This window comes from Dermacentor albipictus, chromosome 8 (assembly GCF_038994185.2).
Source record: "Dermacentor albipictus isolate Rhodes 1998 colony chromosome 8, USDA_Dalb.pri_finalv2, whole genome shotgun sequence".
NCBI lineage: Eukaryota > Metazoa > Arthropoda > Arachnida > Ixodida > Ixodidae > Dermacentor > Dermacentor albipictus.
In genome coordinates, this window is record NC_091828.1 from 128,002,109 (window position 1) to 128,025,147 (window position 23,039).

The 23,039-nt window shown below is 44.1% G+C and overlaps 2 protein-coding genes and 1 long non-coding RNA gene across 5 annotated transcripts in view; 2 read left to right on the plus strand and 1 right to left on the minus strand.

Annotated features, from left to right (window-relative positions):
- The window catches only part of Pms2 (mismatch repair endonuclease PMS2), a 31,330-nt gene extending 30,856 nt beyond the window's left edge, over nt 1-474 (minus strand). For both annotated transcript variants that reach the window (XM_065452646.1, XM_065452645.1), the window contains exons 1-2: nt 192-474; nt 37-123 (exon numbers count right to left, since the gene is read on the minus strand). In XM_065452646.1, coding sequence (XP_065308718.1) covers nt 37-123; nt 192-324 — 220 coding nt within the window. In that variant the 5' untranslated portion in view covers nt 325-474. The remainder of the gene's footprint in view (nt 1-36; nt 124-191) is intronic.
- Nucleotides 475-1,971: 1,497 nt separating this feature from the next.
- LOC139048598 (uncharacterized) lies at nt 1,972-4,262 on the plus strand. The gene is made up of 3 exons (XR_011507793.1): nt 1,972-2,370; nt 3,211-3,245; nt 4,196-4,262. It is a non-coding gene; the product is annotated as an uncharacterized lncRNA (long non-coding RNA).
- Nucleotides 4,263-9,362: 5,100 nt separating this feature from the next.
- Nucleotides 9,363-17,646, plus strand: LOC135918939 (U-scoloptoxin(16)-Sm3a). Of its 2 annotated transcripts, none has more exons than XM_065452641.1 (4): nt 9,363-9,521; nt 10,326-10,438; nt 14,605-14,716; nt 17,328-17,646. In XM_065452641.1, exons 2-4 carry the CDS (start codon nt 10,351-10,353, stop codon nt 17,473-17,475), a joined length of 348 nt encoding a protein of 115 aa, XP_065308713.1. In that variant the 5' UTR covers nt 9,363-9,521; nt 10,326-10,350; the 3' UTR covers nt 17,476-17,646. The 2 variants fall into 2 exon arrangements, with proteins under 2 accessions (XP_065308713.1, XP_065308712.1); XM_065452640.1 differs by having other exon boundaries at nt 9,378-9,555.
- The last annotated feature ends 5,393 nt before the right edge of the window (nt 17,647-23,039 follow it).

Here is a 23,039-nt window from a genome sequence, read left to right on the forward strand (position 1 = left end):
TGCTGTGTAGCATGATCGCGCTTACTTGAAACTTACTGAGAGCGGCGAAATTCGACTCGTCGACTCCCTCCCCATCGTCGACGACTTCAACAAGTTTGCTGCCATGGTCTTTCAGTTTGACACCTGTGGATGTGAAAAGAATGACCGCAGTTTTAACGCCTTCTTCTTACAGCTACCATGTCCGCGCTTACTGATGTTACTTGCTCCTGCGTCAATGCTGTTTTCGACCAACTCTTTTACAGCTACGGCCAAGCTCAGAACTACTTGCCCGGAGCATATCCGATGCACCGTACTACCATCGATCGCTTTTATCTCTTTACTCATCGCACCAGCATCACACAATCACGACATTTACTACACACAAACTGAAGAAGATTAGTCTCAGTGCTCAGACACTAAACACCTAATGTCGTTATGTATTTATAAATCGCCGCACAAACACAGAAACACAATTGCCGCGCGTCTGCTCGCAATCGCCGGGTGTTAGTTCCGGGCCGCGCCGCAGGCGTCACAATCAACCTTAGCGCGTAGATGCTTAGCGCATCAAACAACAAACAGCAAAATAAAATAAAAACTTATAAGGGTTTATTTTAATGACCAGTAGGTGTGATAAACAGCAAATAATAAATCAAAATATATCCGAAGAAACACTTGGTGTCTTCGATTTGTCGTCCAGGAGAGTGCTTTTGCCAACGAACAATTACCATAGAGTTTCTCACTATAACACGGTCCATACCATAGAGTTTCCTACAAGAATGTAGAAAACTCTATGGTCCATACAATCCTGAGCAATCTGGGACGACAAATCGGAGATACCCAGTGGCATAGAGTTTCTCACTACTGAGAAACTCTATGCCTAGTGGGCAACAGTTTATAATTACCATAATTATTACAGTCTACGACAGTGAGCAGCTAAAGCAAGTAAAATATAGTCAAAAAGAAATACACACACTCACACTAAAAAAAGCGCGTAGCCTATCCAAAAATCACGTGACCTTTTGTGTTGCGTTGTGTTGAAGCGGGTGTTTTGAAATTAGATTATCCGCAGAAAAGTGTGAATTTGCTCCTTGCATGATGCACTGCCTGCGAAGCGGCCGGAGCAACAAAGCCACATGTTCTCGCATTCGGTGATATCGATCGCATATAACGACAGGCGAGCGCAAGACACAACACGTATACAGTTAAGTTTCTCTTTTTGACTTCCGAGACGGCTGTATGGCTCAGTTTTGGCACGGGGCTATCAGGCAGAAAGCAAGCATTTCACTGTGCAATTGAAAGAAAAATATTTTATTGGGTTAGAAACTATATGGACACTCCATACGAACTTCACCGTCGCCGTCGGCCTCGCCGTGATGTTCCGTATAAAGTCCGCGATAACATCTTGGTCGTGCGCCGTATGCTGTGGGCGCGAGTGAAAGCGTGCGAAGATGAGCCCAGGATGATGGCCCGGTCTCGCATATGCAAGGGTGGAAGTGTCTTCCATCGCGCGCAAGGCCCCATGGAGGCGATTTACTCAAGCGGCGATGTGTTGACTATTTCTTGTACAGTTCTCGCAGACAGTATTACTACGGTCTCTAGAATACACTGTATAGTCACAGCTAGGTGGCGTGAGACGCCGCCCGATCTAAAGGGTTCAGCCATAGAGTTAGTAGAACAACTCTAGAGGAAAAGCTGGGCCGGAAAAGTGGGAACCTCTAGGGCGCCGCCCTGTTGCTACTGGTCAATGTGGCCAGCGCAATTACTATTGAAAGAGCTGAGAACAAGTACAGGTCACCTTATGCTTTGTCACCTAAAAACGCATACCTGATGGCTTTATGAAGGTGGTACGTTAATATTAAGTTTACAGAAAGCGATCGCTAAGTCCGTGACTTATGTAAATCACGATGTACGCATTCATGCAATAAAGGATGACGCGAATTTCGGTTTCGAATCTGTTTTTTGGATGCGCAGTAGTTTCGTTTGACATGCGATCGCGCGTCGACATCGGACGCTATGACACACTCGTGCCTTATGTGCCACCGAAGCCCCGAAGTGGTCTGGCATATACCTTCACATGTAAGTAAATGAATTTATCTCCTTGTTGAGAATATCACGCGAGTAGGCAGCTCTTGTGGTACATCACAATCGTTCGAGAAGCGTCACAGTAGAGCATTTTTCTGCATGCGGAGCGGTGTTTTTATTTGCAGGTTTCCCTTCAGTAGGAAATTGCTGGACAGGCGGACCAGCGCACCGGAATTGTACTGGCGAAGCCACAAGCAACTCAAAGAATCTGTTTAATTGTTGCACTTCGAACAATCATGCTTCTACAAAGGCCACAGCAGAAAAACAGCCTGATGACCGAGTATTTCTGTGCCACGAAGTAATCAAGAGGCGAGTGCCTAATGCGGACGAAATAGAGTGCATCGAGACTTAGAACGACAGAAAGCTGAGCTAGTTCATAAGGATTCATTATGCAAAACAGAGGTGAGGCGTGCAGACAGGACACAAGAGTAGAGAAGTGGGCGGCGCGCGTGTTGTTTGCTTGTAAATACTCTACTCTTGTTTCCTGTCTGCACGCCTCACCTCCGTTTTGCATAACGAGTGCATCAAGCCACATATTAATAGCTTAGGCGTTTTATTAACTGTGCAATATTTTCAACACTTCCTTGCATGCCATTTCATGTGGCATATCTTTTCTGCTCACAAATTTGTTCAGCGAATCTATTTGCATGATCGACTCCGGGCCTGTGGGACCGTTCACTTGCACTTGATGCTGAGTCTTTTACATGTACCCATAAATTGCAGATATGCACATCAGATCCCTGCGAGCACTTTCAAAATTCAATTATTTTCGACAACAGGCACATATGCAATACTGACATAATCCGGAATACCACTAAGCAGCTGGGACACATTTTTGTTGACAATACTCGCAGGTAAAATAAGTACATCATGTGGACAGCTCCAGCTCATTTTCCTTAAGTCAGTGTGTACAAGGGTTATGCAAAAATAATTTTTTTCTCGCGCACCGATTATATTGCTTTATAAGCAAGAGAACCCACCACGTTAGTGTAACGTATCTTGTGCATCACACTAATATGTGCTTTCATTTACCAAGTGAGATGAGTTACTTTTATGGCTCATTCAGTCATATCACACTGCAAGCTGCATTCATCAATCTTCAATGGGATTTTGCAAATGTTTAATGAAACATGTTTCCCTTTTATGCAGATATGCAATGGCAAGCCCTTCCGTGTGTTCCAAAGGTAAAATTTAAGCTCTAAATTAAAGAAGACATTTCTAGTCAGAAACAAGCAAAAATAGTGAATGCAGAGTATCAGAAGCCCAAGGTACAGAAATTATGAGAAGTGTCGAATGATTTTGAGGAAAGAGTCGTATTTGAAAATGCAAGACTCTTTAGTGGAGGTCAAGCAAGTCAATATAGGTAGAATACTCTGCAAAATTATAGGAGTGAGGGGATGCCAAACAATGGGTCAGAAATTGCGTTGTTTTTCTGCAAAACAAAAGCCGATTGTCATTACATAAGTCACTTTAGCATCATGATAAATTCAGAAATAAACCAAAAAACAAGACACGCAAAAATAAACAAAACATTTAATGATATTTCAGCAGAACTTTTTGTTGGGCTAGTTGGTGCATATTACTGAAGTACTATAGCGCCAAACAGACGACACAAGAAGAAGAGACACGGACATAAGCGCTCGTCCGTGTCTCTTCTTGTGTCGTCTGTTTGGCGCTATAGTACTTCAGCCATTTAATGATGCTCTCTCCACACTGGGATAAATAAAAACAAACACATCACATTTAATGTGGACATATCAGATGCCTTGTGAAACATAAAGGAACAATTCAGTTTCGAGCTATGGCACTTGCTGCATAGATGTGGGGGGGGCCTTGCACCAATAGTGATAGTTACCACTGCATTTAGAAATTGAAAGCATTCGTGCAGACAAGGATGATTCTTTATATTTTTGGCTACCACTTCAAATGCCTCCACCAAGTGTTACAATGCTGCACACAGCCATACTAAGGATCTCGCAACAACACCTGCAGGTAAAAAGCAGAAGCAGTCAAAGTGCTGGTGTGTTCTGGACACTATGTTTGAAAACTTTTAGGCAAGAAGAGTGCAAGAAGCAGACATAACTGCATTTATTTCCATAATTCCCCATTTAAATGGCCTTTTCTTTTTGCTTAGACAATGCCTACGCCTAGCCACAGCAGCTCCCTCATACAGACTCCGCAAACCAAGAGGCCGTGGAGGCAAATGCAGGTAAGAGGCAATAAGCAATAGCACTGGTATCGACATTCATCTAATTTCTTTTTATTTCGTTTAGGCAGCCAGTACACCTCAAACAGCCACCTTGACTGCGGGTGTGTCACCCTAGTTGCCAAGGAAACATTTGAGGGAAAGTGACAGGCAATGTGAACAGCCACTCCTCCATGTAAACAATACTCTTTCTCTCGGATGACTCCTACGCCTCACCACGCCAGCACACTTGTGCACAAAGATGCCGCAGAGGCACGTGCAGGTCAGAGGCAAGAAGCAGTGGCACTGGTGTCGACATTTACCCAATTTCTTTTTCTTACACTGAGGCAGCCAGCACACCTCTAACAGCCACCTCGACTGCGGGTGTGTTAGTTGATCCCTGTTGTACATATGCTCATAATAAACTTCAGTAAACTTGAACTTCATAATAAACTTGAAGGCAAATGGTACATTGATGCATTGTATTTTTGAACATTTATTGTACACATACAATATATGTTATACTTTGCAGTGCTACAGAGCGTATTTTGAAGCTTCCCCCTATATTTTGCACCTTTAATTACGTATGTGTTGTGTGGCCCTCAATGCAGTTCATGTTGTAGCAGCTGCTTTGTCTGTGTATCGCACATTGGCTTAAGCTCGTGATATCCACATACTTCTCTCACATATACAAAATAAAGTTCTATGTAGTCCTCAGGGTTACAACAAAAAATGAAAGTAAACAATCCGATCGTGGAATTATGTTTATTACAGTGATTCCTACGACAGTTACTGACAAGTTGACAACTTGAACTGGTCAATCGGTCCATAGCCTCCTCTATTTTTCAAAAATAAAGGAGGCTATGATCCGTCATGGCAAGGAATTGTATGTATACATAAAAAAAAGGGGGTATGTGTGTGTTTGTAGTGGGGGTATAGGATTAGGGCGGTACGAAAAAATGTACCAACACCGTCCTCTAGACCCATTCCGTTGAGGTACCGTAACAAAACGTATTATGCATAAAGTTCATACAACCAACTCTGATATTACAACAGACGCCAGGCGACGCGAGCTACATTTGTCATGATGCATTCGCGACTGCACCGGATGCCCTCCACATTATTCTCGTTAATCGTGCTCACTGCGCCGAGGCAAAAGAAAGACCATGGGCGCAGGTGCCTTTAAAGTATCTCGACCTTGCGAGGCACGGCTGCGCGTGCCAGGGGAGCTGTCCGTGCGAACACTCCCTGGCACACACCTGCCTCGGCGGCCCCAACCTACGTACCGTTCTGCTTCGAGCTTTGATCCCCCCACTGTCCCTCGGGTGCCCTGGAGTTCCTGCGCCGCCTGCTCTACTACCATCTCAGGTGCTCTCCTGAGACTTCCGTTTGTCGGTTACATGTGCCCTACAGCTGGATCATTACTTATAATAATAAAAAACCCGATCTATCGTCACGACGATAGATCGCGAAAGCGGCTTTTGCAACATACCGCGCCCGTGCGAAGATAATTACGGAACGCTAACGAGGAATCTGACCACAGCTTCGAGCTCGTAACGTCGAGTGACACTCCTGCAACAGGCGTGACCGCTGAAAACCGCATACCGCCAGAAGCTTGAACAGGATCATCCCTCGGTTGCATAACTGCCAGCTCTACGGCCAACATGGACCACACCCACACCATCCCGCAACATAGAATAAAGAACCGACTTATGAAGCCCAAACACACGGCTGCACGCACACATCACAACACATCAAGCGAGACGCCATGCTGCTACTGTTGCCGGATTAGAACTGACTACTGTCACCAAGTCTAGCAAGCGTCTCAGGAGCTGGCAACCTCGGCGCGTAGCAACATGGCGGCGCTCGTGAGGTTCCCGATTTTAATGCATGGGCCCTATGGGTAGCTTGTCCTCTAGAGTCAGTATAGTAACTCTATGGGTTCAGCCTTATCCATCCGTCCGTCCATCCATCCATCCATGGATGGATGGATGGATGGATGGATGGATGGATGGATCTCGCCGCTTAGTTAGAGTTGAAGCGAGAGACAGCACGAAGGTCAATTCGCTCGCTGTTGCTGCCGCTCTTCCTCACGCCAGCGTACAGACAGCGAGTGTCCGCGGTCATTGAGTAAGATATGTTCATGTTCGCCTGTGCGCGCGTGACACCATGCCTGTTATTTAGATAGCGAGCGAATGTTTACAAGTTTATACGGTCGATAAGATTACTACCCTTACTTCGTATAACTGCCCAATAATTTTTATCGCAATCCTTTCGGGCCAAACTGCGACTTTCTTATATATGGGGATAAAGGCCTCTTTTGGACCCGCTCAAGTACGTCATACCCCGACAAATCAGAGAGCGTAGAGCGGTAAAGGCACGGATGGAAAATCATTTGTATTAAGTCTTTGTAAAGTCGTTTTCTGGACACTGTATAGATATACTCAGTAGAAAGCGAACCAAAAGGAAGTGCACAGCGAAATATACTTCGTACGTAAAACCCCACGAACAAGGGCGCTCTGTGAAAACTTGGCTGCATAAAAAGAAGTTATTTTGTTTCTCCTGTCAATTGTCGCCTTTGTGACGTACCTGAAACTGAAAAGAGCCTGGAAAAATCATTGATTCATAAGTTGCAAAGGTGAGATGGAACGAAGAATGTTAGGCATAACATTAAGAGACAGGAAGAGAGCGGTGTGGATCAGAGAGCTAACAGGGATAGCGAATATTCTAATTGACATTAAGAAAAAGAGATGGAGCTGGGCAGGTCATGTAATGCGTAGGTTAGATAACCGGTGAACCATTAGGGTTACAGTATATGTGCCAAAGGGAGCGCAGTCAAGGACGGCAGAGGACTATAGGAGGGGTGATGAAATTAAGAAATTTGCGGGCGCTAGCTGCAATCGGTTGGCGCAGGGAGAGGCCTTCGTCCTGCAGTGGACATAAAATGGGCTGATGATGATGATTATGGTGATGATGATGCTGTACGGTTCTCGCATACATGTAGTATTACACTGAATACAATAAATGTCTCGTAACAAAAAAAAAGAAGGATATGGCAAGAAAGCAAGAAGAGCAGTGGCGATCCCATACAATTTTTTTTTTTTCTGGGGGGGGGATATCTTTAAAGTAAAGCTTTCTTTGCAAACCCTCGCGGATTTTCCTGGCCGTGGCTGGTTGCTGCTGTCTTGGGGAACAGCTCACACTTAAAAAAGTATGAGCTATTCATAGTATATGATATGATGGTAATAGTATGATATGATATGATGATAATAATGTACTACAAAAAGTACCTTACCACGTGTCCGGTGGCAGGATCGAAACTCGGTCCACCTGCACAACAGCCCGATGCCATAACCACTAGGCAACGGTCGATTCATTTTTACAATTTTCTTTATTGCCTGTACAACTTCAGTATAATGACAGTGATATCTTCTACGAAGTGGCTTTCTTTAAACACACCCACCCACATCAATAACCACAAGAGAGGGGAGTGTTGCAGACTACTCCTGAAATACGTCGGCGGGCAGTCAAGGAAACAGGAATTTGGCAGTTGTTCCCTACGTACACGATATGTTGTTTTCGCAGTTCCTGCGGTACTGCACCGTGCCGAGCGATCGGAAGGGGGGGGGGGGGGGAGTGGTTTCTGCGTACAGATCGGGTGACGTCCACTCTACCTTGAATTACAGGTCCATATCATTGACAAGTGGTACCACGCAAGCTCGTGGAACACGTCTTTATTAAGGCCAAAGCCTTAAGTGGCTCGTCGCAATGGCTCATGCCCGCAAACAGCGGCGTCTAGTCCAGTAAGATTGGATTGGATTGGAGACAACATTATTTATGCCTGCAGTCGGGCGCGCGCGCGCCCCGACGAGGGCCTACGTCATCCTCGAAGTCACCGTTACTCGGCGACTGTGAGGATGACGAGACAGTGAGACAGTGAGACAAAACATATGATCATGAGGAATGGCTCATACCCCCGTAAGCAAGCAAAGATGCAATGGCTGAATATGAATGAAGTAACCAAAGAATGAAAGAACGAAGGAAAGAAAGATAGAAGGAACGAAAGAAAGAACGGAATAGAGACGGAAAGAAAGAGAGTCACTTCAACAATTTTGATCCTTATTTCCTGACGAATACGAACAGCAATAGCAACGACTGTTCCAATCATATTCGTAATTTCGACTATATATATATATATATAGTGCGTAGGTTAGATATCGTTATATATATATATATATATATATATATATATATATATATATATATATATATATATATATATATATATATATATATATATATATATATATATATATATACAAACGTCTCTCTACCTTTATGAGAACTCTTTTAAATTAATGAATAAGTATAATAAATTGAAACAGCTTTATTTTGAAACCCGCAGTCGGTGACGCTGTTCTATGCTCTCCTACTCTCTAAGAAACGTTTTTCCCTCTTTAGGGTTTATTTTCTCCCAAACAATTAACATCTAGCTTGCGAGCCTTTCCTCACAAACGCCGCGCGCCCGGTACATCCAGGTCACGAAAGACACGCACGTTACCAGCGTGACCCAGCATTCTTGACAGGAAAGTACCGTGCACAGAGTTTTCAAGAAACAGAACGCAAGTAAGGTGACGTTTATTTTTTTTTTTTTTGAGTCAAGATACGCCCCTTAAGAGTGTAAACGCTCTTAAAGAGTTTGTCACTTCCATAATAATTGCCGCCTGTCATATTCAAAACAACGCCAACGCTCTATACTGTTCATTCCTTTACTGCATCTATATCTGTTGTAAGCAGACACGCGAAACCTTGTTTTCGCTATTTTTTAACACGTCGACTCGCACATCAGTTCATGTCTGCCCCCCGCCCCCTTTTTTCTCTCTCTATCTCTCGACATTTTCGGCAGGAAATGAAACCCTATTATTGCGTGGCTTTCACGTAATCACTTCTGAGTTTCTGCCTATCGAAATGATTTCTTGCGAATGTGCTAAGCACTATAAGAGCAAAAGCGCCTGCAGAAAGAACTCCACGGATAAGCAACTCGCCCCGTCATATTTATGCGCGTCTCATAACCACACGGGCGTCCAGCTGCCGCATCAAGAGGGAGGTCGCTAAAGTCACGCGACGAGTGAAACACGACCGGCGGAGGAAAAGTTGGCAAATTAATTTTGCGCAGCGGGGCCTGGGAACAACGGGCTGCCGCGCTGCGCCGAGATGCCGTGCGCCTCAGGTATTCCGCGCCTACCGATGCCCACGGTCGAAGCCCGCAGCCCAGGTGAGACATTCGCGACTACGCTACAGCTCCAGATGTACGTGCAAGGCGTTTACGTGAATGTGTGTTGTGACTTTTTGTTCTTTTTCTTTCAAACGCTCCACTTAAACGTTATATATCTGACAGTCTGCTAAGTACATTTTGTGAACCTCACTAAAACTTGCCATGAAAATTCTAACGAGAAATTTTAATCAAATATATTACGAAGGCAAATATATGCTAACGATGGTCTGCCTGAGGTTGACTGAAAGGAAGATTTGTCATATCCACCCGTTTGTAGCACGATGCTACAAATGAAACCCTTGCGGTTTTCTCAAGAAGAAAGCTCGCTCAGATTGGTTGGCTCACGTGGCAGAGACCAGTCTAGAATGGTGTTTCCCGCGTTCGGTTCCTGAACCAGGACGAATTTTTCTTCAACAGCGAAGTTCTTTTTTTCTTCCAAAAAGCCCATGTAGGTTTCCTTCGCAGCTTAGTGAGGGTGAATGACAATTTGGCCTTTCATGAAATTTACTCCACCTTGCGGGCTTCCGCAGGACTGATTTCCCATTTCCTGGGGTTGGCTATGGTTTGCTCCTCTAACCTGCTATTAATCGGGCGCCGGGATAAATGGAAGGAGAGAGAAGGAGGGCTGTAAGTGGTGGAAGTTTCCATATGCGTATAGAGAGCCCGATACTAGCGCAAGAGCTTTTCAGCAAAATTGGTGTACGAATCAGCAACAGTCAACAAACCACGGCAGCCGGAAATGCCGCAAGCACCGTGCGCCGACTCGGAGCAGACGCGATGAGGCGTTCTCGTGCTTTCGGGCAGGATTCGCCAAGCCCGGTGCACAAAGATGAACCACGTGTCCGCCCTGCTGGGAGCGCTGCTGTGGCTGCTGTGCGACGCATCCGTCGGGCTCATCGACGTTCAGATCCGGAAGGGTAAGCTAGCGCTGCAGATTTGATCGCAGCGGCTGCATTATCTCAGGCGTGTGATCACTGACGCTGGAGGCTGATAGTGGTGCAATGGTCTGCAGAAGTCTACGGCTAAGTTACTGCTCAGATGAGACTGCAAAAAAAGGTCCTTATTTTCCTTCAAAGACGTTTTGCAGATGTCTACGAAAGCTTTTTGTGCTTCATTGGTGATGGTGGTGGTGGTGGTGGTGGTGGTGGTAGTAGTAGTAGTAGTAGTAGTAGTAAAATAAGTATGTATTATTGTATGTAAATGTATCACTGGCAGTAACAGTGGTCAGTATAGCACTAGTAGTAGCACTAATAAGTAGTAGTGGTAGTAGCAGTAGCTAGCAGTAGAATAGTAGTAGCAGTACTAGTAAAAGAAGTATGTATGTAAGTAATGTATTCAGGCAATGTCCACAGTTTTCAGCTAAAACTTGATTTAGTTAGATTTAGACATAGAGTTTCTCACTATAACACCTAGAGGGAAATCTGGCGCCACTGTCTGTGGGAGTTTCCTAAGGGGCGCTGTGCCTCCATGGAAATGACGCTATGTTAGGGTGGCTAGAAGACGCTAGCTAGGGTGGCCCTTCTAGCCACCCTAGCTATGTGTCTCTGCGAGGCTTGTGTTGGCTGGTGTTGTAAGAGGCTTCGTCTAAAACGTGGATATGGCTACACAAATAATGCGTTCTTAAAGTAAAATCTTCATAAAATGTTTCCATTCACGCATATTGCATCTTCCAGTGAAGTATACGTACTTATCTAATACTGTACTCATCCACTGATACTTTTTACGTATCATATAATAGTACATGCAATAACAAGTTCTCATAATTAAACACAACATGTTTTTGTGTAATAATGAAGCTAAAACAGCGTTTTACGTGCTGTTTTCGTAGAAAATGAATGATTGTGACAGACGGAACGGTGCTTGCCTGGCTTTCGGTGAACGATGCCAATCCGAAATCACAATATACCGGCACTCCCATGCATACCACAGCGCAGCAGCGCCAGATTTCCCTCTTGGTAATATGGTGCGTGTGTGCCATGGCGTGTGTATATGTGAACGTATATGTGAGCGTACATATATGTATATATATGGATGTATGCGCGCCACTTCTACGGGTGTTTGCGCGTGTACCTGTGAATATAACATGTCAGCGTATAATACAGTTTTGTATTGGTGTATGTATATGTAAATTTTTTTGTCGTTCTTCGCAGCTTGGTGCAAACAGTTTCTTTCTTTCTTTTTTATTTGGTTCTCGTGTTGCTTTCTTTTTTTTCTGGAAGGAGTGTACGACACACACTGCTGTTTTGCCGCTGTTGCCGCTGCCTGTAGGGCCCCAGGCCTCGTCAAGCTGCTCAATGAGCAGCTTTTTGCCTGGGGTCCATTGTTCCTTGAGGAAAATAAAAACTGATTCCGATTCTGATTCTGAATCTGAAGGTACCAGTATTCTTTCTAGTTACAGAAATAATGCTAAGTTATTACGTTTACTTCATTCGGAACATCAAATATACCAGGTCATTATTCTTAAATTTTATGAAATGTTCAAAACTCGCCTGTGGCAGATACCACAATTCTTGTCATTGAGCTGGATTATTCGAAGAGGTGGACATTACTAGCGCCAGAAATTAAAAAAAAACATTCAGCTGATTGACAAATAATTAGTAATTAACTTCTTAATTGAATAATTTACGACACATATTGCAATTCGCGAATAGTAGCCGGCGAGCTTACAAGTATCCACTTGGAATTAATTTCCAGAATGACGCCAGTGTCGATATATGCACCATCAAACTCGCCGTAAAAATGCACTGTTGTCTCGCTTACTTTTTTAACAAGATGCTCTTTTATGCACTGGAGCATAAAAGTAAGTGGGACGCCCATCTTCACACACTTTGGCGATACCCCTGCGCGAAACTCCTTCGCTTGCTGCCTTCGGCGGAGAACAAATGGACACAAGGAGCGCTTCCATTCCGGAGAAGAACAGGTATACAAATACATCTGAGCGAAAAGGTTAAGGGACACTAAATTAAGGAGCAAGATTTTTTGTTTCTTACAACCATATGAAGCAAACTGACAGTGAAGCCAGAGAAAGCAAGGGAAAAGCGTGCGATGAAATACATGGACGTTACAGTTACTTTCGCGCTTCAATGCGTAAAATGACGTTATATATATATATATATATATATATATATATATATATATATATATATATATATATATATATATATATATATATATATATATATATATATATATATATATATAAAAACGAGAAGAAAGGGGGTTAACCGAGGGACCCGATATTTATTAGTCTATAATGAGAAGCCAACAAACACTGACACCAAGTACAACATAGGGGAAATTGCATGTGCTTAATAAATGAAATAAAGTAACGATAAATTAATGGAAATTAAGGTGGATGAAAAAACAACTTGCCGCAGGTGGGAACCGAACCCACAACCTTCGCATGTCGCGTGCGATGCTCTACCAATTGAGCTACCGCGGCGGCGTTTCCCCATCCACTCTCTTGGGTATTTATGTGTGCTAGTAGAACCCTGGGAGTGCTAGCCAGCGCCCCCACTCACAGACCTTGGCGGCGGACGTGGAACGTCTTTTTTGCCGCAGGCGTCACGAGAACGTGATCTTTTCGGGTGAAGGCAACTGGTCAATAAACCCACATATGCTACCTGAAGGCATCGATGTTGCCGGATTCGAGACCCTCGTTATGTAATAAACGAGAAGAAAGGGGGTTAACCGAGGGACCCGATATTTATTAGTCTATAATGAGAAGCCAACAAACACTGACACCAAGTACAACATAGGGGAAATTGCATGTGCTTAATAAATGAAATAAAGTAACGATAAATTCATGGAAATTAATTATTGGAAATTTCCATTAATTTATCGTTACTTTATTTCATTTATTAAGCACATGCAATTTCCCCTATGTTGTACTTGGTGTCAGTGTTTGTTGGCTTCTCATTATATATATATATATATATATATATATATATATATATACGGGTGGTATATCAGTGACATTTACTGCTATAGATTGATGGTGCATGCATGTCTCGAAACCCACGCAGTGCTCAAAATTCGTTCTAAGAGGATATGCCTTGCAAAGTCCCCGGCTGCAATTGGTAAATTGCAATACGTGCCGCAGAGTAATTAATTAAGAAGTTCACTATTAAATTTTCATCACTTGATTGATTATGTGTTTCGCTTTCTCGCGCAAGTAATGCCTGCCTCTCTGAATAATCCAGCTCAAGGACTAGAATCAGGCCATCAGCTACAGGCGATTTCTAGAAATTCCGTAAGACTTGTAGATACGCGGTCGGGTTTAAGAGGAAGATTTAGCTCGGGTGCTCCGATCCAAATACATGTAAAAGGAGAATGCGTTTTTCTCGGCAACAACTCCACCAAGCTTGACGAGGTTTGTTGCATTTAAAAGAAAAACTTAAAATCTAGTGAATGTTGGTTTCGAATTTTTGAGTTATGTCGTCAATTTTTAATTAAATATTGGCACAAATCAAAACTTTTCAAAAAACGAAAGTATCAAGTTTACAACTCTGTAACTCAACGACAAAGATTGATAACACAGTTCTGTGAATTGCATCTAATAGTATATCTAAAGCGGACAAAATTGATATGTTACACATGAATATAGAAAAATTTAGTAATATGTAAATACAGCTTTTGCAGAACCCTTGTAAACAACGTAACGAATTCACGTAAGATGTAAAATGACATATCGAATTTGTCCGCTTTACATGATCTAATGGATTCTGTTTACAGAACCGCGATAACTGTTCTTGATGCAGAGCTATGAATTTGTAAACTACGTGCTTCTATTTTTTTTCAAGCTGTCGAATATATTAAAATCTTTTTAACAAAATTCAAGCCATAAATCGAAATTCCGCTTGCTACAGTCACTAGAATTTAACTTTCTCTCTAAAATGCAACAAATTTCATTAAAATCGGTCCAGGGGTAATCTCAGAAAAGCGTTTTTGCGTTTTACATGTATTTGAATAGGCCGCGTCGGAGTTGGGCCCAAGCTAAAGCTTACTCTTTTACGTCAGCTGAGGGGGGGGGGGGGGGGTGCGATAGAGGGGTGACTGACGGGCTTCCTTTCGGCGTGTGCAGGCAAGTGCGTCCTAAACGGAACGGAAATCGAGAACGGGAAGTCGGTCAACTTGGAGAAACCGTGCGAATCACGCACATGCGATGCCAAGGCTAAAACTGTCGAAATTATCGGGTACGTATCCCTAGTCTCCTGACTGGTATAGGTTGTTTTCACGTGGCGTCGCGGACGAAGCTTCTTGCCGTGCCAGTATACTCAAGCATGGCGGCCCCGATGACGCCGGAGCACCATTTCTTCGTTGACGGCGACCGTTCTTCACCGCATTGTCGCCGTTATCGATTTGCCTCTCGGTGCAAGACGTGCCTGCCGTGCTGTCACTTCTTGCGTTTATGCAGCTTCTCGACCTGCTAGTAACCCAAGATGGCGGCCATGAAGACGCCATTACAAACGTTCTATAATGTAATGATTCCTTTACGCGTCCATTTTATTAATTTTAAATGCGTATTTCTATACCTGCCCAACGAACAAAACCGTCCACTCGTCCGTCACGTAAGACGAATCGCTATAAGTAAATTAATGTATAACACAAAATAGATTCGAAAGGAAAAAGGTTGACGGTAGTGAATTTCGAACCTATTATCCCACGCTTAGAAGCCGAATGTTTTGCCAACTGGGCTTGCAAACCCAGCTTGCAAACCATATAAATGTGTTGTACCGGCGGCACAAATGTCAAAGGATAAGTTTCTGTGAAGGCTTTATTGAAATATTTGGTGCCATTGTGGAATAGAAGCCACCACCTCTACGACCACATGTAGAGGCAACTTGGAGCATTGTAAACATCATGAAAATTCAGACTTCGCGAAAATTTAATGACAAACATACCACATCCCCGATATGTTCCATTGGGGCGTTCCTTCACTGACCGAAATGGCACTGATCTCTGAGGACTCGTGCGCTTCGCGTCGCGCGAAGCGCACGCGAAGCGCACGAGCGCGACGCGAAGTCAAGCGCACACTGACAGAAGCAAGCGCACACTGTCAAGCGCACACTGACAGGCGCACACAGGCGCACTGACAGGCGCACTGTCAAGCGCACACTGACAGAAGCAGTCGATGAGTTTATAAGGATGATGAGTAGTGATGAGGGGTTACATGACTCTCGTCACAATTGATAATGGTTCGACGTGGATGGATTAGGTGCCAAAGAGCGATAAAAGCTTATAATGGTCAGAGCAAGTCCGATAAGGTAAATTAAGCACCGATAAAGGTTCTTGAGGGCCGGATCAAGTCCAATGAGGTTGATAAGGATCGAAAGAGTTGATAAGGGTCGGATCAAGTCCGATAAGGTTGATAAGGACTGGACAGATTGTGATAAGGTTGATATCGACCGATAAAGGTTCGTAAGGCTCAGATAAGGTTGATAATAACTGATAAGGGTTGCTAAGGGTCGGATCTATTCCGATAGGGCTTAAAGCGACAACGGTTCATAAGGGCGGATATAGTCCGATAAAGCTGATCGGATAGACTTTCATAACATTGATAATAACAGCTGCGTAGAGATGAGCAAGTAGCACAATGCTTACGCATACTTAGACAACTTCCAGGGGAGTTCATGCGTGATTTTTTATCATTTACCGCTTACGAGCGGCTCATCATGGTGATAACGAGTAGGCGGTGCGCTGTTCAGAACACAGACCAAACTTGAAAAAGTAAATAATTGGAAGATATTCCTTAAACTACGCTACATTCTCGCTTTCTCGTTCCAGTTCGGCTTACATCACAGGCTCCACCATTTAACACTGCTGTTTACAGAAGTGGCCACAATATGTGTTTTTGGCGCATAGTTACGACCTTGTAAAAATTGTGCTTCGTTTTTTTTTATTAACTTACTGATTTTCGGCAATCTGTAAAAAAATTCCAAGTCCTGAATCAAAATAAACAATGAGTTATATTTGTTTAAGTCAACTTATTTGTCATTGCGCAGGGGTGATATGTTTAATATGAAGGAAATCTGTTCTAGGAAAGATTCATTTAAGAATTCTTTTTTCCCCAGATCTGTAAAGGGTGGTTGAACCAACTGGCTAAAGAAGTTATATATTGTGTCCATCCAGCGTCATCACCGTGATGATGTGCTTGTGCTTGGTAACTGTTTGCCGTTGATCACAATTATTTTCATTGCTTTTGACTTGCTTGTATTTCTCAACTATGTCTCCCCCCCCCCCCCTCGTAATACCACTGTAGGCGCTGTGGGTAAATAAATACCACAAATATTTAGATAAATAAATAAGGCACAATTGATCTTCCTTTCCGAAATGAAAGAAAAAATTCTTTCAAATTTACTCAGAGTTTGTCTATTGAGTGCATTTCTACGTTTTATATGTATTTTAGTGGGTAAACCGGAGTTGAACCCCCAGCTAGAGCTTCCTCTTAATAATGGCCCGCGGCATGCAGCCGCAGCACCCGTTCTCTGCAGTTCATGTTTTTGCTTCCCCTTCGCTATGGCCACGCTTCATGAAGACAAAAAACCACGAGTCGAGGGATCGAATCCCGCCGCTTTTCGATGGGGGTGAAATTCGAAAACACCGGCGTACTTAGATTTAGGCTCACGTTAAAGAACCCGAGGTGGTCCAAATTTCCAGAGCACCACGGCGTGTCTCATAATCAGATCGTGGTTTTTGTACATAAAACGCCATAACTTAAATCTTAAAAAAAATGCGAGTGCTCGTTTTGTCTTTGTTTTTGTCTCAAGTATACTAGCAAAACCGTCGCACGCCGCTGCCTCGCAGGTGCGGACCGATCGTGGCGCCGCCAAATTGCACGCTCGTCAACGGGACGGGCATTTTCCCCAAGTGCTGCCGACACGCCGTCTGCAAGAGGACCGGCCTGAAGCCGGTCAACATCACCGCTCTGCTGTCGAGCCTCACCAAGTGCTGAGCGCCCGACTGATTCGACGACGAAACTCGAACTGAACGAGGATTCTTCGTTCAAAGTAAACTGGACGCTGAGCAAATCGTTATCCATAACGGGAGGCATAATTTATAGGGCACACGGAAGGGAGCGAGCGTTACATTCGGACAAATAAAATTGAGTTGCACGAAAAGTGTCCGCATAAAAGTGTGCTTTGTTATAAAGCAGTCCGACTCGTACAAGACAGCAACCGGGACCTTTCGAGCACAAAAAGTGGCACAGAGGCGCTGCTACACTCTCTACCACTCTTTACTGACTCACGTGCACGAACTTTCGAGACAGACCTCGCAGGTCAGGCCCAGACATCTGCCCATTTAAAAAAAGAAAAAGAAAAGGAATGCACAATGGTTGTTCTGACTCGGCTATACTCTGAGCTCCAGACAATACATGACGCAATGAGGCAACCTCCTCCTTATAGAGGATCCCTTGCATACGAGTATACAGTGATTATTTGAGTGTCATCAAGCAGCTGAAGCCAATATGTAAAGCTCAATTTCTCTGACGGAAAATGCACGAGGTTCAGAGCGTACACCTTTTTGATCACATGACAGATAAAAAAAAACACATAGCACCCTGAATACGTATCCACCAACGCTTTCTGCCCGTGACTCTTCTTCTATTCGAACGCGTAAATATTCGTTCCGACATGATACAAAATTTCTTGTTCCCCTCCGCTAGCTCACTTGCCCTCAGCCTTCCAAGGGTGGAGGTAATGTCTGTGAGAAGGATTCCACGTGAGGTAGATCTCGCCTTTGCTGTCACCTGCAAGTAGAAGGGCTTCGTCAAGAGCTACAGCCACCTGTTCCAACTGTACAGACCCTGGAACAAGACACCGACGTAAAGCACCTACCATGTACTTGCCCAGACACAAGTCTTATTACGGTGCGCAGTGGAATTGAAAGTTGAGCGAGTCCGCAATTTTGCATTGTTGAAAAAGCTACGGCGCTCTCGAAAGACGGAGGATATACAGGTAAAGAGCTAACAAACAAGGGTCGAGCTCGCAGCTCCGATGATTTCGGGAACAGTATGTGTACAAATATGCACATGTTGTTAAACACACATTCGTTATTCCTTGCTGTCTTTTTTAAACTTTCATTGAAGGATAAATGGTTCTGCACTTACTAATCTTAGTCAGCTGGCGTATATACGTGCCGTCATTTTCCATACATATATACCAGCCTGTTAAGCTCAAGAGATACTGATGGGCTAGTTGGTGAGCCATGATATTGAAAAAATCGCACTTACATCTTACACGTACACGTACATACTCATAGAAAGGACATACACAGGCACTGTACTGTGTAGTCCAGCACCTGTGTATGTCCTTTTTATGTGTGCGTGTACGTCTCGGATGTAAGTGCGCTGCTTCAATATCTGTTAAGCTCTGCTGCGTCATAAGTCCTCTATGCACGCTGCAGTTCAACGAATGAATATTACGGAGCCTTTGCCGTTACCAGGGCACTCCGCACTGACCAAGCCTGGTGACTTCAGTACGTAGGTTTAAGCGGACTATCCCTATATACAGCAGATTGCCGAAGTCCCTGCACAACGTGGGACTTCATCCAATTAATAATAAATAAAAGCATTCGGTTTACAAAGGCATATCTCTCGAAACAACTTAATACTACGCATCTTTACGACTGCACTAAAGATGCTTTAGCTGAGCTGCCAGCCTCCGTCTTGTGACCGTTAGCGTACCTGGGCAACGCTCTGTACCAAAGTTGAGTGTTTGAGGGGAAGCGTCTTTCAGTTAGGCCATCGCATATGTATGCGCTTGTACCGAAAACATGTTATGCTATTATCGTTTATATCTTTGCAGCCGTACTACCCACGGCCTTTACTTTCGCATTGTCCTGCAGAGGAAAGAAGCCATTACTTAGTGGTACGTAGGTCGTGCGCAGAGATTGTCGCGCCCCACATGACGTAATCGGATATAAATTTAGCCTTTCGCTCGGCGCTCAGAGAGGTACAGCTCGGCAGTACTTTCGTCGATCCGAGAAGTCTTGTTTGAAGGAGCTCACTCAGTCATAGTACGTAGAATACATCAAACTCAAACCTGTGCTAAACTTGTGCTCATCCATATGTAGAAATGGCGTGAAGAGACTCGGATAGCAAGAAAGGTGGGATGCCAATTCGCGCCCACCACCTTTGACTCCGGCGGGCCCGCTACGAATGGGAGCTAACATGATTGCATGATTAGACCGTAGGACTCCATCTAGCTGTATCATAAGTTAAGCATGTGTTCTTTGCATTGCGCAAATACATGTCCCTCGTGTATTTGGTCACGTCATTTTTGTACCCTAGATAGTGCCCATACATACTCAGCAGCACGCACAAGGTGTTTCACGTGCCCTACTGCGGCTGCGTCCCCGATGCAGCCAACCGGTATTTGTTTTTTCTCTCAGTCGGCAACTCTCCGTTCTCTGACATTCGTCATATATATATATATATATACGACTCATACCAATGTATGAGTCCGTGTTCTCGTCCGTGTTCTTCTCGTCCGTGTTCAATTGTGCGCTGGAACGATGTTTCATAATGCCAATCACAACCAACTAGCCCAGCTGTCCATACTTAACAATAAATTCAAATAAAGCGGTGGAATTCGGTTATGATTACTAGAGACATGAGAGTTCTGCTACTAAGGAGCACGGTAAGTCACCACGCCATGTAAGCTTACTGTTGAGTAAGCGTATCTCAGCAATGTACAGCATTATGCATTGCATCAAGTTGTGCATCAAATGAGCGTATTGAACAACAGCCCAGCCTTCGGAGAACACGCGCTGGGGACAAACTAACATATGGAAAGAATTCTAGAACGGAGCAGTGTCAGCGCCGGATATTATCGAGCCTTTGATGGTTCTTGTTATTGTTTTATTAGGTGTGTTTGTAAAAACTTGCTTAAGAGCTGATTCACCCTGCAGCTAGGGTTTCGCCCAGCACACACACCCGCTCCCATGAGAGCATGTTGTGTGTCATGCGGAAAGGCGCAAGGACATGACTCGTGATAAGTGCCGGGCCGAATGGAAGCTTCGGAAGCTCCTCGTCACCCTTACTGGTCAAACCATCTGCTGGTAAACTTCTTTGAAGCTCGGCCTGCCTCCGGGGGGGGGGGGGGGGGCATTGTTAAGGGAGCACTAGTTTTGTTTACATGAACATGAGGCGAAAGAGCCGAGTTTAGCTAACTCAGCCCGGTGCGATCACCTTTCCCTGCGTCTTGCCAGTTGAATTATGCGAGTCAACCCGTTCCCCGCTTCGATGCTCGATCACCCGACTCGACCCGCTAGTGTTTGTATAAACCCGACTACCGGTTTTAGGCCCTTCGAGCCAACTCGACTCGACTTTATCGGGTACATACACACGTAGCTACTTTCGGAGCACGTAGGCGTTCTCCGAAATTGACTGAAAGAAAACGTGGCCTGCGTGACAGGGCCAGCTGTCTCTACAACGACTTGCTTTAAATGTCCTAAGCATTAAGCGTTATGTAACAGGTTCCTCCTTTGCATTAAAGTAACAGAAAAAAAAAGTCATATTGTCGTGCCCGCTGCGCACTCGAGAACTTCTGCGAAACAAGTGGAGAGCACCGGCATTCTCTCGGCGTGCGCATTCTGATGCAGCTGTTGCCGTGAAGTCGTTGCTAAACGCAGAGGAACAGAAGCCCCGGGTCAACGCCGTTGCCTCCCGCAACAGCTGCGTCAACGCACGTGTTTTGCCATATAGGTATGACACGGGTCTGAAATCTCTGTGAGCCTGCAGTGAGAGCGCAGTCCGCTTTCCTTTCGGAACGGTTAAAGAAATTTCGAGAGCATTATACTTTGACACTAAGCTCTGTCGCTGGAAAGACTGTAGTCGTCTTTCTTTTTCTCACGTGGCATTTACTGCATGCGTTAGTTTGGTCTCGTAGTCAACATGAACTCGAATGGTTCTTGAAGGGAAAATAAACTATACTCTAATGGCCGATTTTCTCGATTCAGTCACTCCAAACGGTATTATACTCGAAATAAGCTTGATGCATTAGCCACTACTCGAACCACTCGCCCGCCTGATGTATGAAGTATACCTGACGAGCGGTAGAGCCAAATAAATCGGTTCGCATGTGTTCCCTGAGAAGCAAAGCACTTCGCACTGCGACGATCATGCTGTTCCTTTTGCGCATCGAGGTTAATGTCCAACACTCCCGGAGACTATAGTAAATGACAGCTGGAGGATTGATGGCATAAATGTATAGAAAATACAAAACGAAAGAAAATGAAGCATAACTTATTAATGAAAAGAATATACTAGAGGTTTCGACGCCTACGGGTTTGAAAAAAAAACGCACCAGCAAAAAATAAAAAAATAACAAGCTTCGTCTCTCTAGCTACCACCAGAGTAAGCTCACAATATCCCTCTTTCCGATATATCCATTCTTGACCCCCATCCACCAATCCATTCATGAAATGAAATGAGTTTATTCGCCATCATGTGCAGCAAAAACTGGTCGTAGGACTACTGATAAAAGATGCATTTATGCAGCTTGACAAGCCCACCACCCCTAAATACATTTTATCATCAGCGTGACAAAGTGCACACAATTATCCGAAAATAAGGTTGTACAAACAGCAAAATAGTGTGTAAACAAACAAAAGCAATAGGCAGTGTATAACATTTCATATGAAAATAACATTGTTACTTAGAACGACAGAAAGCTGAGCTACTTGGTAAGGATTCATTATGCAAAAAAGAGCTGAGGCGTGCAGACAGGCGTTCATGTTGTCCACTTCTCTACTCTTGTGTCCTGTCTGCACGCCTCACCTCTTTTTTACATAATAACCTCTTTTTCACATAATAACATTGTTACCATGTAACAGTTTAGATAATGCGTACCTTTCACGTATCTCACGATACTTGCAAGCAAAAAATATCAAAGCAACAGTATTATAGTTGTCAAAAAGCTTAGGCAATGTAAATCGCAGACACTGTTTGCTAGAATTCAGACGAGGTGTGCATAAAGCCCATCAAATTATCCATCCATCCATCTGCACGCCCATCCATCCATCCGCCCATCTATCTACCCATTCTACCAATCAGTAGATGCCAAGAGCAAATAAAGGTCACATGGTAAGACAAACTTGTTTATAAGGCAAACAGAAAAAAAGAAAGCATTAGAACAAGGAAACAAGACTATGCCAGATAAACATACCTTTACTCCAAATTACAATTAAACCCCTTCAGACCCGCCGGGGTTTTTTAGTGGCTATGGTGTTGGGCTGTTAAGCACGAGGTTGCGGGATCAAATCCAGGCCACGGTGGCCGCATTTCGATGGGGGCGAAATGCGAAAACACTCGTGGCACTTAGATTTAGGTGCACGTTAAAGAACCTCAGGTGGTCTAAATTGCCGGAGTCCCCCACTACGACGTGCCTCATAATCAGAAAGTGGTTTTGGCACGTAACACCCCATAATTTAATTTTTTTAACCTCTTCAGAGCCGATTTTGCACACTAAAATGGTGCAGAAAAACAAAATCACTGTTGAAAATAATAACATTTAA